Raw genomic sequence first — 16,955 nt, 5'->3', positions numbered from 1 at the left:
GCTGTTGAGGCCATTTGGGGAGTGAACCAGTGGATGGAAGACCTCTGTGTCTCTACCTCTCTAACTCTGTCTTTCAAATAAATAAATCTTTAAAGAAGAAAAAAAAATGTCACATTGGGATCACAGCTACATAAGGGGAGAAACATGAATCCAAGCAACTTTTTGGAGTGCTTTGACTTTAGGCAAAGGAACTGCACAGAAATCCTGACCTAACTTAGGGGTGTTGTTTGGTAGTATAATGGGGTAATTATTTGAAAATGGAATAAGCTAAAGAAATTGCTGTAGTTGGGAGCCAGCTGTGTGAATGTGGATCGAGGAAAGGAAGAACACGATGGCTGACAAACTGGAGTGCTTGAGGACATAGAGGCAGTCAGGCGTCCTCTGCCTCTGGGCCTGATTGCTAAACAGTTCCCTATAATGGAACCAGGCGTGCTCGGGAGAAGGGACCAATTCCCAGGCTGCAGGAGGGAATGCACGGGATTAGTAAGGAACAGCTCACTCCAGACAGGCAGGAAGGATGAGCCTGAAGAGGTTCTGCCGGTCAAAGTCAGGGGCAAAATGAGCAAGGGCCCTATGGGAGCCTTCGCATGTGCAACAAACGTCCCATTCCCCTGGGTGTAGTCACATGAAAACATCCCTCAAGCTGCGTGCTTTGTGATCCGTGCATTTTACTACATGTAAACTATACCTCAACAAAACATTTCCAGGATAATGACAGAAATGGATATAACAAATTGAATTAAACAATCTGATGGAGTGTTGTTAAGTGTCAATAGAAAAAAAATCAGAACATAAAAATCGTAAGCAAATAAATGGAGAAAAAGATCTTTATAGAACATCAATAAACATAGAATAAATGATAAAGTCAGAACAATGACGTGTTACAAACTTCACAGTAATAAGTGATTTAGGCAGGATTAATACACATTAAAATCATTGGTGAAAATTTGCTGGAGGACATGGCATCGATATAGATTGCTTTTTTAATTACAATGGAAAAAAAGTACTTTACCTTGCAGAAATATGAGAGACTACTAAGCCAACCAAGTTCTCAATGCTACCACCACCACCAAGAACAGGATATCGTAAGCTTCCCGACGTGATGCAAACTTGCTTCAAAAATGTCATGAGACAAAAAAAAATAAAGGAGGGAGAGCTCCCCAAACCTAAAGGAGACTCGAGATGTGGCAATTAAGAAAAATGAATGGGGCCAGGATTGTGACACAGGAGGTTAAGTCGCCACTTGCAACGCCAGCACCCCATATGGAGTGCCCTTCTGAATCCCAGCTCCTCTGTTCCCAGTCCAGCACTCACTGCACCTGAGAAGGCAGTAGACGGCGGCCCAGGGGCGTGGGCCCTGGCATCCATGTGACAGCCCTGGAGACAGAGTTCCAGGCTGCTGACTTTGGCCTGTCTCAGCCCTGGCTGTTGCAGCCATTTGGCACATGAGCCAGCAGTGGAAGTTCACTCCCTCTCGCTCTCTCCCCCTCTTTTGCCTTTCAAATAAACACATCTTTTAAAAAAAAGATTTATTTATTTATTTATTTGAAAGGCAGAGAGAGAGAGAGAGAGAGAGCGAGAGAGAGAGGTCTTCCATCCATTGGTTCACTCCCCAGATGGACACAGCAGTTGGAGCTGGGCTGATCTGAAGCCAGGAGCCAGGAGCTTCTTCCTGGTCTCCCATGTGGGTACAGGAGCCCAAGGACTTGGGCCATCTTCCACTGCTTTCCCAGGCCACAGCAGAGACCTGGATCAGAAATGTAGCACCCATATGGGATGCTGGCACTGCAGGTGGAGGCTTTACCCACTGTGCCACAGCTCCGGCCCCTCAAATAAACACAACTTAAAGGGGGGGGGGGGGCGGTGGCAGTGTGGTGCAGCAGGTAAAGCTGCCGGCTCAGACGCTGGCATCTCTTAGGAGCACCGCTTGAGTTCTGGTTGCTTCCTGTCCAGCTCCCTGCTAATGTGTCTGGGAAGGCAGCAGGTGGCTCAAGTGCTTGGGGCTGCTATCTTTGGGAGACTCAGATGGAGTTGCAGGCTCATAGCTTTAGGCTGACCCTGTCCTGGCCATTGCAGCCATTTGAGGATTAATCAAAGATCAAAGATCTCTTGTCTCCCTCCCTCTCTGTAACTCTGCTTTTCAAATAAAAATGTCATTAAAAAAAATGAGGTCAGCGTTGTGGCACAGTAGGTAGGAAGCTGCTGCCTGCAGTGCCCACATCCCATATGGGCACCAGTTCAAGTCCCAGCTGCTCCACTTTTGATCCTGCTTTCTGTTTTAGCCTGGGAAAGCAGCAGCAGATGGTCCAAGTGCTTGGGCCTCAGAACCCATGTGGGAGACCTGGAAGAAGCTCCTGGCTTTGGATCGGCCCAGCTCCAGCCACTGCAGCCATCTGGGGAGTGAATCAGCACATGGAAGACCTCTCTGCCTCTGCCTCTCTGTAACCCTGCCTTTCAAATAAATAAATCTTAACAACAACAACAAAATACAATGAATATTCCCAACTAAACTTTAAAACATGAACTGCTAGGAAAGATGTTATTAGGAAGCCGTAAATTTGAATACGGACTATGTTTTTTGTTTGTTTGTTTTGGTGCAGAAATTTTTTTTTTTTTAAGTCTTATTTATTTATTTGAAAGGCAGAGTTAGAGAGAGAGAAAGAGATCTCCCATCCGCTGGTTCACTCCCCAAATAGCCACAATGGCTAGAGCTGGGCTGATCTGAAGCCAGGAGCCTCTTCCGGTTCTCCCATGCAGGTGCAGGACCCACAGACTTGGGCCATCTTCCACTGCTCTCCCAGGCCACAGCAGAGAGCTGGATGGGGAGTGGAGCAGCCGGGATGTGAACCAGCAGTCAAATGGGATGCCGGCACTGCAGGCGGCGCCTTTACCTGCTACACCACAGCATTGGCCCCTAAATGTTTTATTGTATTGATGTCAACTTCTCTGAATTATATAATTGTATTATAGTTATGTGAATGTACTTGTGTTTGGGAGATAGTTCATGAAATTATTGACATGAAAGACATGTATCAAATGGTTCAGCAGTAAAGCAAATGTGAAATGTTGAAAATGATTAGGTGAAGGGGATGCAGGAGCTTGTTATGCTGTTATTGTTCTGAAATGTTTCCCGAATAAAGAGGAGGTGTTGTGGCACAGCAGGTTAGGCCACCACATCCCACACGTGAGTGCCTGTTCCAGTCCCGGTTCCTCCACTTCTGATTCAAGTTCCTGATAATGTGCCTGGGAGCCAGCAAACAATGGCCCCTAGTGCTTGGGTCCCTGCCACCCACATGGGAAACCGAAATGGAGTTCCTGGCTCCTGGCTTCAGCCTGGCCCAGGCTGGCTGTTGCAGGCATTTGGGGAGTGTGCATTAGCAGATGGAAGACATCTCTGCCTTTCAAATAAGTAAATAAATCTTAAAGATAGTATTGAAAAAATAGCAGGACTTCACGTAACTCGTCTGGGGAACAGGGATATTCTTTCAGTAAACTGAAACGGATTAAGTCAAGCATTCACTCAGGAATCAAGTTCCCAGAAAGCACCTAACATGTGTGTTACCCTTTTCTTCTGATCTGAGAATCAGTAGCGGGAATTCAAAAAGTGTTAACTAAAGAGCTGTGGCTCTCAAAGCTGTGCACTGGCATTGACTGGGAACTCCCAAGAAGGCCCGATGCCCCATCAAATGAGCATCTCGGGGGTGAAACCCGTGAGCACCGTGTCAGGCTCCCCAGGTGGCTCCGGCGTGAAGCCGAGGTTGAGAGCCACTGTGATGTGCATGCCTGCGACCCACGCAGCTGGAATTTAACTCTGGGGCCACCAAGGGATTCTCTCCACTTTTCCTATCTGCAGCATTTCCTCCCCCTAATCTGCTCTTCAGGCCACAAAATCTCTGATCGTTTTTAGCTGCTCCGCTGGCCTCTGAATTGGGGTAAAGTAATCGAAAACCTCTATTCCCAGGGCTTGTGTAGTCCAAGAGGGATGAGCATGAAAGCCCATGGCAGAATAATTCATAATTTCCCCAAACTGGAAAATCCCCAAAGCCCACCAACAGAAAGCAAACAGGTAAATTATACAGATATTCATATAATGGAATACTATAAAGCAATGAAAACTATAGCTACACATCAGTGAATCTCACAATGTTAAGAAGCCAGACATCCAAAGAATACTCAAATGCAGGCAAAATTAAACCACATTGGTAGAAGTCAGCCCGGCAGTTACCTAAGGGGAGAGAGGAGGGCTGGTGGTTGGGAGGGGTGTAAGGCTGGTTTTGGAGTCCTCACAATGTTCCGTTTCTTGGCTGAATGGTGGTTATTCAGATGTTTGCTTTGTGTTCATTTATTGAGATGTACACTTGTTTTGGGTACCTTCCTGAGTCATAAAATTCAAAACGTTTTCAATGTTTAAAGTGTGACCATGGTAGGAAAGGTCATTATAATCACACAAGTCCCCGTGTGCAGAGTGGCTGCCGCTATCGCCGTCTCCTCACCACTCAGCTCTGCCACCCACTAGCCGAGCAGCCTTGGACAGATTTGTACCTGCTTCCAACTACAGAACGGAACAGCGGTACCTACTATCGAGCAACATTCTGAGGACTGAAGGAAGAAACAGAACACAGCCTGCATATAGTAAGTGCTCAATAAATAGCACCTACTTCTACTACTCTTCCTTGATGGCCTCAGGGTTTCTTGTATAAGGGAGAAGCTGGGGGTCTTTCCAAGAATGGACATTTCCAGGGGAAAAAAGAAACCACAACTGTTTCCTTCTCTTGGCGCCCTTAGGTGAAGCGAGATGCAGGCTCCTGCCATCAGATGACCCTTGCTCTCATCAAGGGTCCGGGGAAAGCAGGGAAGGACAATTAGACAGGAGTATTTCACCACTAAAAAAAGGTTTTTATTAAAAAACAAATTCTAATAAAATCAGGGCTGGTCTTCAAGCCCTTTCCGGGTGAATGCCTCCAGGGTGGGGTAGGGTCAGAGATGGAAGGTGGCAGGGCTCGCTGACCTTGCCTCAAGGGGCTCAGCTGGGTGCCCAACTTTTAGAAGGGCGCCCTTCATCCAGGTACCATCTTCCCAAGCAGGAAGGACCACTGCTGTCCCCGGACCTTAGCAATGCCGCATTGCAGGATCCAGGAAGTCATTCAGCCTGAGCGATGGCGTAGGAAAGCAGCCACAGCAGCAGAGGGGCCAGAATGAGCACAGCAAGCCAGACAGTGAAGCTGGCCAGGACGAGCCTCCGGGCCCGAGCCCCCCAGTGGGCCGCCTCCTCGGACCGGCCTGCCTTATGCCGCTCTTCTGCCTGTGGGGGCAGGTTCTTGGTTAGGTTCTCCTCCTGCTTCCGCCCCACTGTCCCACTCCACGCCCCCATTCCTGTCATAGATTCAACTTCACCCCCAAACCCTCTGCCTCCCCCACCGCCGGTCAGGGTGGCCACAGTCCCCTTACAGGATCAAATACAGGAAAGCACTTCCCAGTCCTTTTGTTCCTCATTCTTTTCTACTCAGCCCAGGGCCAGTCTGAAGCTGGAATTCTCAGCAAGAAACAGTAAGCTGTGACATTTCACTCACATAGGCAGGCAGCACCCATTCTCACAGCCCAACTGGCCGCATCTTTTCACTGTCATTAAGGATCCAACCTTTTAGTATTTCCCTAATGAAACCCAGCGTTCTTCGGTGTTAGGGTTGAAGAGATTCTAACATGATGTTAAGTCAGCCTGTTGGGGGCTGGCACCTGGCCTAGCAGCTAAGATGACACTTGGGACACCTGCATCCCATGTCGGAGTGCCTCGGTTCAAAGTACCAGCACCTAGGGCCAGTGCTGTGGTGTAGCGGGTAAACCCAGTGCCTGCAGTGCCGGCATCCCATATGGGCACCAGTTCTAGTCCCAGCTGCTCCAATTCCAATCCAGCTCTCTGCTATGGCCTGGGAAAGCCATAGAAGATGGCCCAAGTCTTTGGGCCCCTGCACCCACGGGGGAGACCCGGAAGATCCTCCTGGCTCTTGGCTTCGGATTGGCACAGCTCTGGCTGTTGCGGCCAACTGGGGACTGAACTAGCAGATGGAAGACCTCTCTCTCTCTCTGCCTCTCCTTCTCTGTGTAACTCTTTCAAATAAATAAATAAATCTTAAAAAAAAAAAAAAAAAGTACCAGCTCCACATCTAATTCCAGCTTCCTGCTAATGTACATCCTGGGTGGCACAGGTGATGATGGGTCAAGTACTTGGCTCCCTGCTACCCATGCGGAAGACCTGGAGGGAGTTCCAGGCTCCTGGCCACAGCCTGACCCAGGACATCCTGCTGCAGATGGAAGATGTTACTCTGCCTTCCAAATAAGTAAAAATCAAAGAAACCTAAAGCAAAATTAGTCTGTGTACCTTCTAAAAGATGCATGTCTTCTGAAGTGGTGAAGCCCCCTCCAAGACCCCACAGCCTCCTTTAGGCTCAGACACTACTCCCATCTGTGCTCAGCTGCCTCCAGCCCTGCCCCTTCCAACCCACCCTCCAGGTAGGCACACAGTGGGTCTTTCGGAAACGCAAATCCGAGCACATCACTCTCCCCTACAAAACCCTGCCCATGGCTCCCCAGTAATGAAGAGAAGAGTCAAAACGCCTCTGCACTGAACTGAGGGCCCCTGGGAATCTCGGTCCCCAGCCTCCTCTCTCCCTCACTCGCCTGCTCTGCTGGACCTGCGTGCACACCGTCCCTCCCCTGGAATGCCTTCCCACCCTCCGGCACGCATTCCGCCACCTTCCCCAGGGGACTTTCCTGTGGGCTACTCCACTGCACACACATTCAAGGGTACCTCCAAGTTTGTGAGAAGCAGAATTCAAAGATGCTTATTTTGGTGCAAAAAGATTTTGAAATCTATGCAGTTTTCTCACAACTGCCATTTTTCATTAACTTTCTCTAGATTCATCTTATGCATGGATTTCAGATTTTTTTTGCACTAAAACATCTTTTTTTTTTTTAATAACATACGCTAAATTGTTTTTATTTTTTTGAAAGGAGAGAGACAAAGAGTTGGAGAGAGATCTTCCATACACTGGTTCATTCCCCACAGACAACGATGGCTGAGCCAGGCTGAAGCCAAGATCCCAGAACTCAACCTGGGTGTCTCATCTGGGTGACAGGGGACCCAAGTATTTCAGCCATTATTTATGCCTCCAGGATGGGTATTAGCAGGACGGACAGGAAGTGTAGTCGTCAGAACCCGAACCAGGCACTCCCATACGGCATGTGGGTAACCCAAGCACCGATTTAACTGCCGGGCCACGTGCCTGCTGAAATTTTACCTTTTATTCCCATTTTCCATGAACCGACTGAAGTTCCTTTGTGTGTAATCTCACACATAACATCCTGCCTGGCTCTGAGCACCTTGTGCTGCCTCTGTGATGGCTCTGTTGGACTGCTGTCTGGTGATCCTCTGACAGGCAGGAAAAGTATTTTATTCTGGCACTAGGCCTAGACCCAAACCCTCCCTGACAGGTACTTGTACCCGTCTGTCAACACACAGATCATACACACAAAACCACGGCCTTGCGCCCACCCGCCTTGTGCCCATGGGAACTGCATTCCTCACCTTGATGGCAAACACAAGAGCCATGACTCCCAGGCAAGAGCAGCCACAGATAATGCTAGCAGCTGCCAGGCAGCGGAGGCGGAGCCAGCAGCAGCGGGCGGGAGACGGAGGAGCAGCAGCTTCCACGTGGCTCACCAAGCGCTCCGCTGCCTTCTCCTCGTCCTCCATCACCTGTGGGCGACAGTCAGGTACTTGTGATTCCGTAACCGAGCCCTCGGCCTGGCCTGCTGACTCCACCCCTCAGAGCACGCGGGTCGCTGCAGCCTCACCCAACTCTCAGGAATGCCGCCCTCCTGGGGAAGTCCTCGGGTGAGTCAGAGACCGGGACGGGAACTGTGACTAGAATCCCTTTTGCTCAGCTTGCTGGGTCTCTGAAGGAAAGCTAGTCTCTGCACTGCTGTTTCGACAAGTGGAGAGAAGCAAAATGACAAGTTCACACTGTGCACCAGGAGGGACATACGCCATCTGGAGAGCTGCTATGAACCTGGGACTAAGAGATTATAAACTCAATTTCTAAGGCCCTGGGAGGTAGCCCCAGAGACAGAGGGAACAGAGAACAGGGCCCTGGGTCCGGCTCCCCCACGTAAAGCAGAGCTTCTAAAGAAAAGTACCCACCTAAGAAGCCCTTTCTGACAGCTGAAGCACTTGAACATCACAAAGACCTTACTTCCTCCAGCAGAGCTGCCTCTGCTATGCTGCCTGCCTGGCCCCTCCTCTTTCCATTCCAAGCCAAGCCACACAACACCATCAGATTAAGACGAGAGTCCAGATGACCTCATTATTCACACAGAAACCTGCGTGAAGACGCCGTTTCTCACATCCTCTACTGCTGGTATCACCAACTTTCCACCCTCATCTTCAACTGTTTCTCTATACAGCCTCGACAAAATGGAAACACCCGTGGTTCCCTGCACACAAGCACCAGAAGACAGAAAGCGTGATGGAGGCAGGACAAGCTGAGCAGTGATGGGTGCCACAGGCTGCAGGGGAGGGGGTGCGGGCCAGAACTAAGGCGAGGTAAACACAAGTGCAGTCTGTAAGGGGAGAGCAGGAGAGGGCCCAGAGGTGGAGGCGAGAAAACACAAACAGGAACAGGGCTCTTACCTGGCTACAGGCCTTGAGAGACTGAGAGTTTCGGCTCCTGCCTCGGGTTTGATTTGGCTTGGGTGGAGATGGAGCTGACTCAGGGCGCCAAGCCAAGCCCAGGGGTGGGGCTGGGTGGCCAGCCACCATCTGAAGAGCCCCAGGAACTGGGCAAGGGGTGTGGCTGACTCAAACCAGTTAGGCTAGATGGAGAGCAGGGGCAAGCCAAGGGATGGAGCAACTAGAGGTGGGCGGCCTGCTTTCTGGAAACACCTGAGCGAGACGGTCAACAGGCGGGAAGTCGGAGGCCTCTGGGAAAGCCCAGGGTCCAGGGGCACTGCAGGGAGGGTGAGGACAGGCTACGTCTGAGTGACTTATTTCAACATGCAGGGAAAGGTATTCGCAATCTTCCCTCTTACTGGGCCGCTGGTACCTCGGAGGCAGATGATCCAGGGTTACAGACAGCCCCACAGTCTTTCAGAGGGGAGAAAACCGCTGCCCAAGTGCCCACCCAACCTCCACCAGACCAGAAAATCAGAAGCCTCCTTACGCGGATGCTCGTACAGAAACTAAGTTTATTATTTTTTTCTTCTTAAAAAAAAAAAAAAAAAGAAAAAAGAAAAAAAAAACTCATTGTAGAGAAGCCCCTCTCCTTTTCACTAAGGGTGGGGCTGTGAAGGACAGCTGGGGAATCAAGTACAAGGGGGTGGGGACAGAGACTATCTTGCCACCCTTAACACTGCCCAGCCATGTGGGGTGGAAGGGGAGGGGATTGCGATGAGCCCCATCTCCATGACAACCAGTTGCCTTCTCCCTACTTGGGTGGGAAGAAGGGAGAAGGCCCCTATGTCTCCTTGGAGGCTTTCCCCCTCAAGACTTCAAGTAGTGGTTAACAGAGTCAGGCCTGGTCATGGAGGGAGCACGCCCACGTTGGCGAGCCAAGGTGGAGGGGCAGCCCACTCACGTCTTGGCCTTGCGGCCTCTGTGACTAACAGTAGGGCCAGCCAAGAGGGGAGGGGCACTGCTGCGCAGGATGCGCTGGTCCCCTTGGTTGGTGGTCCCAACGAGCCTGCGGGGGCCAGGCCGGCGGCGTGGGGTCCCATCCCCTTCTTCCTCCTCACCAGAGGCTTCAGCCTCAGATTCCTCCACTGAACCCTCAGGCCCTAGGGGACTTGGGGGCTGTGGGCGGCCCCGCTTTGCCAGCCCAGGGCCTCCACCAATTGGAGCCCCGGCTCGTTTGCGAGGCACCTTCTCAGTCTCCAGTGGGGGAACTAGAGACCCTGGACGCAGCCGAGTTGAACGCAGTTTTGGGGCTCCTGAGACCACAGGAGGTGTCAATTCTAACCCGCCTGGCCCACTCTCTGCTGAGTCCAGGTCATCCTGAATCACAGCCACCACCATGGACCCTTCGCTCTTCCGTCCCCGCGTTCCCTCCGCTTCGAGCCGCAGGCGAGCCAGGCGGGTGAGAGGGCGGCTTCCATCTTCGTCGGATGAACTACCCTCGCTCTCCCCCTGGCCCTGGGGCTGCCGCTGCCTCCCCACCCCACAGCCTTCGAGGACAGAGGCGCCGTCACGGTCCAAGACAGGGAGCTGGCTGGGCCGAGGTGACGGTGGGTTCTTGGGAGGCCGGCCCCGCTTCCGCTTGGGTGGGGATGTTGAAATGGTGACAGTGGTGACAGTGTTGGTGACAGTAGCAGTGGAACAGGCTAGCAGTGGTGGGAGTGGTGGCAGGGGTGGTGGTAGCGGGAGTGGCTGTGTCCGGCTCTCTAAGCTGCCATCCCCCGGAGAGGAAATGGTCCCAGGGATGGGCAAATCTCGAGCCTTAGGGGGCCGCCCACGCCTTCTTTTCTCCACAGGTGACAGGATGAGGGGCTCAGGTCTGTGAACCGGTGGGGGTCCAAGAGGCTGGGACCCAGGAAGAAGCTGGGGTCCCAGGACAGGCTCCGCAGCAGTCAGGGTCTCGGCCCCAGGGACGGGGTCGGCCCCAGGGACGGGGTCGGCCCCATTGGCTTTTCCCTTCGAAGTGGAGGAGAGCGCCTCATCCACTCCTCTCCCGGAATCTGCTGGAGACCTGTTCTTCTTGGGGGGCCTCCCCCGCCGCCGTTTCACAGCAGGTGGGGTGATGGCGAGCAGTGCCCCTTCTCCGTTCTCCGGGCTGCCCCCACCTGCCACCCCCAGCTCAATGCGACGACGAGCTATGAAGGGCTGCTGGGGTGGGGTGGGCAGTGAGGACGAGGGAGCAGCTTCGCAGGCCCCGCTGGTGGGCGGCGAGGACTCCGGCCCTGACACGCTGCGGGCTGACGGGCTTCCTGGGCTGGCACTGGTCTCGGACACACCCGGCACGAGGGTGCTGGCAGCTCCCCGCTGCTGTCGTCGTCGTCTCACCAGCTCCTTCTCCTCCACCACGGTCACCAGCCGTCCTGGCAACTTCCGAAGCACTTTGGGACCTGGAGGTTGCCCTGGTCTACCAGCCCCCTGGCCCCGAATTTCTACATCAGCACTGGTGCGCCGCCGCGGGGGGCGGACAGGCGAAGGGCTCTCGGGTGAGGAGGTGGCTGAAGATGAGGTTGACGGGGCTGCGGCCTCAGCTGTGACAAGCTCCTGTGGCTTTTCCGGGGTGGAGGTTGGCGTCTGGGAGTCCACCAGCTCTTCCAAGTTCCTGTCTGCCTCTAACGGCTCCTGAAGCGGCTCATCACACGCTGCTGCGGGTGGGAGTTCAAGTCCATTGCTCTCACTCAAACACGCCGACAACTGCTCAGCATCGGGCAGCACTGTGAGGACGGTCTCCTGGGCAGCCTCTGGGACCTCCCGCTCCTGACCGTTGAGGACGCTGCCAGCCTCCAGGGTCGGGCTAGGTGCACAGGCGGCGAGGGAAGGGTTCTTCTCTGAAACAGGGGGGATCTCGACAGCAGCTGGCAACAGATCCGCAGGGGGCCCGGGCGCAAGCTGGGCACTCTCAGAACTGGTCGAGCCACCCAGCTCCTCGGACTCTGCAGACGCCAACGTCTGTGCACACAGTTCTGCCTCAGGCCCCAAAGCCAAGGTGAGGTTAGAGACTGGGGGAGAAAGGGGTCTGGAAGGGGGACCAAGCAGGAGAGGAGAGGAAGGAATTAAGAGAGAAGTATGGACGGGTGGGGGGGAATGAGCAGGTGGGGGAGTACAGGCAGGAGGAGGAGTACAGGCAGGAGAAGAACAGGAGGGAGGAATCTGTGCAGGAGGAGGTGGGGGAGAAGGTAAGATATGGACAGGAAGAATGGTTACTGGATTTGGGGCTGAAATGGGTATCGGGACAGAGACTGGGACGGGGATCGGGGTAGGAATTGCAACAGGAGCTGAAGCTGGAGTGGGTCGAGGCCTGGGTGCTGGCCTGGGAATGCGCTCCCTGGCAGGGCTGGAGCAGGGGGGTGTGGGCGTGCTGCGGGTTTGATGGGTGGATGTGACAGGAGTGTGGTTTGCCCCTTGAGTCTCAGCCCGGGCTCCACGAAGACGTTCACTGACACGAGTTCCCGGCCTCTCAGGAGCCTTGGCCTTCTTACTGCGCCGGTGGCTGCCTCCACCAGTCCCACAGGAAATATCATCCCCAGCCCCTGGCCCCTCCTCCTCCTCTTGGGGTAGGCGGAACACCTCCTCCTTGGCTTGGTCCAGGTCTTTGCGGGCAGCTTCCACTTGCTCCTACCAACAACAGAGCCCAAGGGTGGTCAGAGGGAAGCCAGCAGAGCACGGAGTGAGGAGAAATTCGCAGCTTTCCACTGCTAGTTCCACCCCCGAAAAAATACTCACTTCTGCCTGCTTGAGTTCTTCTCGGCTCACCTCCTCCAGGGATGCTTCCAGGAATTTCATGGCATAGCGCTCAATGGGGGTCAGCTGCAGGTCAGAGCAGCAGAGGTAAACTCAGGGACTTGATGCCCTGAGCCCCATCACCCCCGACAGGAGGAGGGTCGAGCCCAGCAGGGGTTCTGAGGGGTGAGGTGGAGAACTCCCAGTCCAACACTGACCTGTTCAACAAGGGCAGCAATTTCCTGTTCAGCCCGAGACATCTCTTCATCCTCAGCCCCGGGCCGACTGGCCTCCTCGCCCTCACCAGCAGGAAATCCGTCATTCTCATTAAATTCTGCCAGCTCAGCCACCTGCTCAGCCTTGGCCTGGGTGGCAGCACGGATATCCTCTTCATCTTCTGCTCGACATAATGCCTACAAGGGGTATAAGAAAACAGTCAACAAGTGTGTGAGACTTACCAAGAACCAGATAGCCTGTGCTTTTATTCTGGCAACATTTTGAGGCCAGGTTTACACTAAACTAGATTTGCAACAGAATTCAACAACATTCTGAGTTTCCAACATCAGCAAACCAGCACAGTGCTCCACACAGGATGAAATGGGTTTCACCAGCAAGTGACTCTTGTAGAGATCCCTAGCACTATTTCCTCTCCTTTAGAGTCAGCCTTAGAACTCTTAGAAAAGTTAATAAAAAAAAAGGTTACAGGGGCCAGCGCTGCAGCTCACTAGGCTAATCCTCCGCCTGCAGCGCCAGCACCCAGGGTTCTAGTCCTGGTTGGGGCGCTGGGTATAGTTCCAGTTGCTCCTCTTCCAGTCCAGCTCTCTGCTGTGGCCCAGGAAGGCAGTGGAGGATGGCCCAAGTGCTTGGGCCCTGCACCCACATGGGAGACCAGGAGGAAGCACCTGGCTCCTGGCTTCAGATTGGCGCAGCGTACTGGCCATAGCGGCCACTTGGGGGGTGAACCAATGGAAAAAGGAAGACCTTTGTGTCTCTAACTCTGCCTGTCAAAAAAAAGTTACAGGAAGATACTAATATCAAAGAGCTCCTAACGCTTTTTTTGTACTGAGATGCCTCACGCTAACCTAATAATCACATCGGATCTTTTAGTGAGATGAACACACCAAAGCCACTGAGGGAAGCAGCTTAGAGCATGTGGAGGGTTGAGGGTTCCTTCCAAAAGTTCATGAAAAATGGGATTGAAAGGTGTAAGACAAAAAAAATTATTTTTTTTTTTTGGACAGGCAGAGTGGATAGTGAGAGAGAGAGAGAGACAGAGAGAAAGGTCTTCCTTTTTGCTGTTGGTTCACCCTCCAATGGCCGCTGCGGCCAGCGATTCGTGCTGATCCGAAGCCAGGAGCCAGGTGCCTCTCTCCTGGTCTCCCATGCAGGTGCAGGGCCCAAGCACTTGGGCCATCCTCCACTGCCTTCCCAGACCATAGCAGAGAGCTGGCTTGGAAGAGGGGCAACCGGGATAGAATCTGGCTCCCCAACCGGGACTAGAACCCGGTGTGCCGGCACTGCAAGGCGGAGGATTAGTCTGTTAAGCCACGGCGCCAGCCGACAAATTTTTTTAAAAGAATTGTTTATTTGAAAGAGAGAGAGAGAGAGCGAGCGAGCGAGAGCACTTCCATCTGCCGGTTCATTCCTCAAATGGCCACAACACTGGAGCCAGGTGGGCCTCCCTTGAGTGCAGTGGCCCTAGGACGTCAGTATCCTCCACTGCTTTCCCAGGTGCAGTAGCAGAGAACTGGATTGGAAGTGGAGCAGCCAAGACTCAAACCAGCATCTATATGGGATGCATGCATCACAGGTAGTGGCTTTACCACTATGCCAGCCCCAGAAAATTTTTAAAATTCATTTTCCATGAACTTTCTGAAGACCCCTTGTACACAAGGACTTACTCAGCAGTAAGAAAAAGGCTCTCAGCAGGGAAAAACATCTCCATGAAGCTCTACACCTGTAGCTCCTGAACACCTGTCTATGGAGTACTCTGCACAAATACAAATGCTCAGAGCCAATGCCCAAAAATGATTTAGTAGATTGAGATGGAGCACAGGAATGAATCCTCTTATTACCTTTCCAAGTGATTCTATTATGTATCAATGTTTAGAAACCACTGTTTGACAATATGCACCAAGCAATTCTTGAATCCATTGCTCATTTAACCATCAGAGCTACGTCCTTCTGATTAGCACTTCAGAGAAATAGGAAGAGGCTCATAAGAGTAAACATTTGTAATTTGGCTGAACACACACAATTATTATTATTATTATTTTATTTATTTATTTATTTTTTTTTTTTGACAGGCAGAGTGGACAGTGAGAGACAGAGAGAAAGGTCTTCCTTTTTGCCGTTGGTTCACCCTCCAATGGCCGCCGCGGTAGCGCGACTGCAGCCGGCGCACCGCGCTGTTCCGATGGCAGGAGCCAGGTGCTTCTCCTGGTCTCCCATGGGGTGCAGAGCCCAAACACTTGGGCCATCCTCCACTGCACTCCCTGGCCACAGCAGAGAGCTGGCCTGGAAGAGGGGCAACCAGGACAGGATCGGTGCCCCGACCGGGACTAGAACCCGGTGTGCCGGCGCCGCAAGGCAGAGGATTAGCCTAGTGAGCCGCGGCGCCGGCCACAATTATTATTTTTTAAAAAAGATTTATTTACTTGAAAGAGTTACAGAGACAGAGAGAGGGAGATCTTCATCTGCTGGTTCACTCCCCAGATGACAACAGCCAGAAGTAGGCCAGGCTGAAGCGAGGAGCTTTCTGGTTTCTCACGTGGGTGACAGGGGCCCAAGCACTTGGGCCATTTTCTGCTTTTCCTAGGCCATCAGCAGGGAGCTGGATCAGAAGCAGAGCAAAAAGGGGGCCAGCGCTGTGGCGCAGCGGGTTAAAAACCTGTCCTGAAGTGCCGGCATCCCATACAGGCACCGGTTCTAGTCCCGGCTGTTGCACTTCAATCTGGAGGATTGATGAGGATCTAATAAGAATAATGTCCTGGAAATGTAAGACTGAATAAAAAAGGGGTTTCTGGGGCCGGAACTGTGGAATAGTGGGTAAAGCTGCCGCCTGCAGTGCCGGCATCCCATACAGGCGCTTGTTCAAGTCCTGGCGCTCCACTTCCAATCCAGCTCTCTGCTGTGGCCTGGGAAAGCAGTAGAAGAAGATCCAGATCCTTGGGCCCCTGCACCCACGTGGGAGACCCGAAAGAAGCTCCTGGCTCTGGGATTCAGATCAGTGCAGCTCTGGCTGTTGCAGCCAACTGGAGAGTGAACCAGCAGATGGAAGATCTCTCTGTCTCCTCTCTGTAACTCTTTCAAATAAATAAAATAAATCTTTAAAAAAAAAAAAGTAGAGCAGTTAAGACTCGAACCAGTGCCCATATAGGATGCCGGTACTGCAGGCAGATTTCCCTACTACGCCATACCACCACCCCCAAGAAACACAATTATTAAGAAGCACTGTTGTGGGGCTCACACCGTGGCACAGTGGGTTAAACCACTGTATGTGATGCTAGCATCTCACATGAGCACTGGTTCAAATCCCAGCTGTTCCACTTCCAATCCAGCTCCCTGCTAACGTGCTTGGGGAACTGCTTCTTGGCCTTTTGGCTAAGATCAAGTATAATGTGCCTGGGAAAGCAGAAGATGGCCCAAGTACTTGGGACCCTAGGAACCTGTACCCACCTGGGAGACTTGCATGGAGTTCCCATCTCCTGGTTTTGGCCTGGCCCAGCCCCAGCTGTTGCAGCCATTTGGGGGAATAAACTAGTGGATGGGAGATCTCTAAGTCTACCTTTCAAACTTAACAACAACAACAACAACAACAAAGCACTGTTTGAAATCAAGCCCAGAATGAAAGAATCCTTATCCTGTTTTTTCTTTCCTACTAAATTATGTGAACCAATTTATAACTATCAAAGGCTTAGTATAATCTGAGACGCAGTAACAACAGTTCTTTCCCTGGGACAAGCTCAAGAGACTAGAAGACAAGACATAAATGTCCGCTCCATGTTAGGGATGGCCCACTATTTTTTCACCTGCTCCAAAATATGGGTCTGCTTGCTGGCCACAGTCTCTTCTTCTTCCTCAGGGGCAGAGGGCACCGACGAGCCAGATGGCTCCTCCACAGGCATATCGAACAGTTCTCGGATGGTCTGCTGTCAGACAGAACAGAGCAGTGTCAGAGCCAACGGAGCACTAGGCCTGGGTCTACAGCTGTGAGGCTGTTGGCCCTTGGAAGAATCACAGGCACCGCTGTGAAGACTGAAAACTGTGAAGCAGTCTGGGAAGGCCAAACAGCTGCTCTTCAATTAGCACAGCTCCTACAGGCACAGTTTCCTGCACAGGCTGAAAGATCGGATTTAGTACCTGTTTGAAATAAGCTGTGGTGAAGTTGCCTCCCTCAATGGCCATGTCTCCCAACATTCTCTTCTGATTCGCCTTTTTCAGGATGTTCTCCTCCACTGTCCGCTCACTGATAAGCCTAAGGGGTGATGGAGATCAAGTGTGAACAGCCAAG

At 52.3% G+C, this 16,955-nt stretch overlaps 2 protein-coding genes across 6 annotated transcripts in view; both read right to left on the bottom strand.

Annotated features, from left to right (window-relative positions):
- Window positions 1-4,824: 4,824 nt before the first annotated feature.
- Window positions 4,825-9,081, bottom strand: TMEM265 (transmembrane protein 265). Of its 4 annotated transcripts, none has more exons than XM_062179679.1 (3): window positions 8,687-9,081; window positions 7,583-7,753; window positions 4,825-5,302 (listed from the first exon to the last, which is right to left on the bottom strand). In XM_062179679.1, exons 1-3 carry the CDS (start codon window positions 8,813-8,815, stop codon window positions 5,141-5,143), a joined length of 462 nt encoding a protein of 153 aa, XP_062035663.1. In that variant the 5' UTR covers window positions 8,816-9,081; the 3' UTR covers window positions 4,825-5,140. The 4 variants fall into 4 exon arrangements, with proteins under 4 accessions (XP_062035663.1, XP_062035665.1, XP_062035666.1 ...); XM_062179681.1 differs by having other exon boundaries at window positions 7,583-7,979; window positions 8,687-8,765; XM_062179682.1 differs by having other exon boundaries at window positions 7,583-7,976; window positions 8,687-8,746.
- A 139-nt stretch (window positions 9,082-9,220) lies between these two features.
- The window catches only part of SRCAP (Snf2 related CREBBP activator protein), a 48,157-nt gene continuing 40,422 nt past the window's right edge, over window positions 9,221-16,955 (bottom strand). The window contains exons 30-34 of one of the 2 annotated variants that reach the window (XM_062179677.1): window positions 16,805-16,919; window positions 16,474-16,593; window positions 12,661-12,855; window positions 12,446-12,529; window positions 9,221-12,337 (exon numbers count right to left, since the gene is read on the bottom strand). In XM_062179677.1, coding sequence (XP_062035661.1) covers window positions 9,626-12,337; window positions 12,446-12,529; window positions 12,661-12,855; window positions 16,474-16,593; window positions 16,805-16,919 — 3,226 coding nt within the window. In that variant the 3' untranslated portion in view covers window positions 9,221-9,625. The remainder of the gene's footprint in view (window positions 12,338-12,445; window positions 12,530-12,660; window positions 12,856-16,473; window positions 16,594-16,804; window positions 16,920-16,955) is intronic. The other variant, XM_062179676.1, reaches the window with a different exon arrangement.

Source organism: Lepus europaeus, chromosome 21 (assembly GCF_033115175.1).
Source record: "Lepus europaeus isolate LE1 chromosome 21, mLepTim1.pri, whole genome shotgun sequence".
Taxonomy (NCBI): Eukaryota; Metazoa; Chordata; class Mammalia; order Lagomorpha; family Leporidae; genus Lepus; species Lepus europaeus.
The sequence above is the reverse complement of the archived record's forward strand: the minus strand, read 5'-3'. Positions and strand labels throughout refer to the sequence as shown.

What these genes read in the sequence shown, in the direction of transcription:
- TMEM265 (XM_062179679.1), bottom strand. Translation starts at nt 8,815, where the DNA reads ATGGTGGCTGGCCACCCAGCCCCACCCCTGGGCTTGGCTTGGCGCCCT. An exon ending in CTCTCAAGGCCTGTAGCCAG is followed by an intron (nt 7,754 to 8,686) that starts GTAAGAGCCCTG and finishes TGTCGCCCACAG; the next exon opens with GTGATGGAGGACGAGGAGAA. An exon ending in CTCTTGTGTTTGCCATCAAG is followed by an intron (nt 5,303 to 7,582) that starts GTGAGGAATGCA and finishes CTGCCCCCACAG; the next exon opens with GCAGAAGAGCGGCATAAGGC.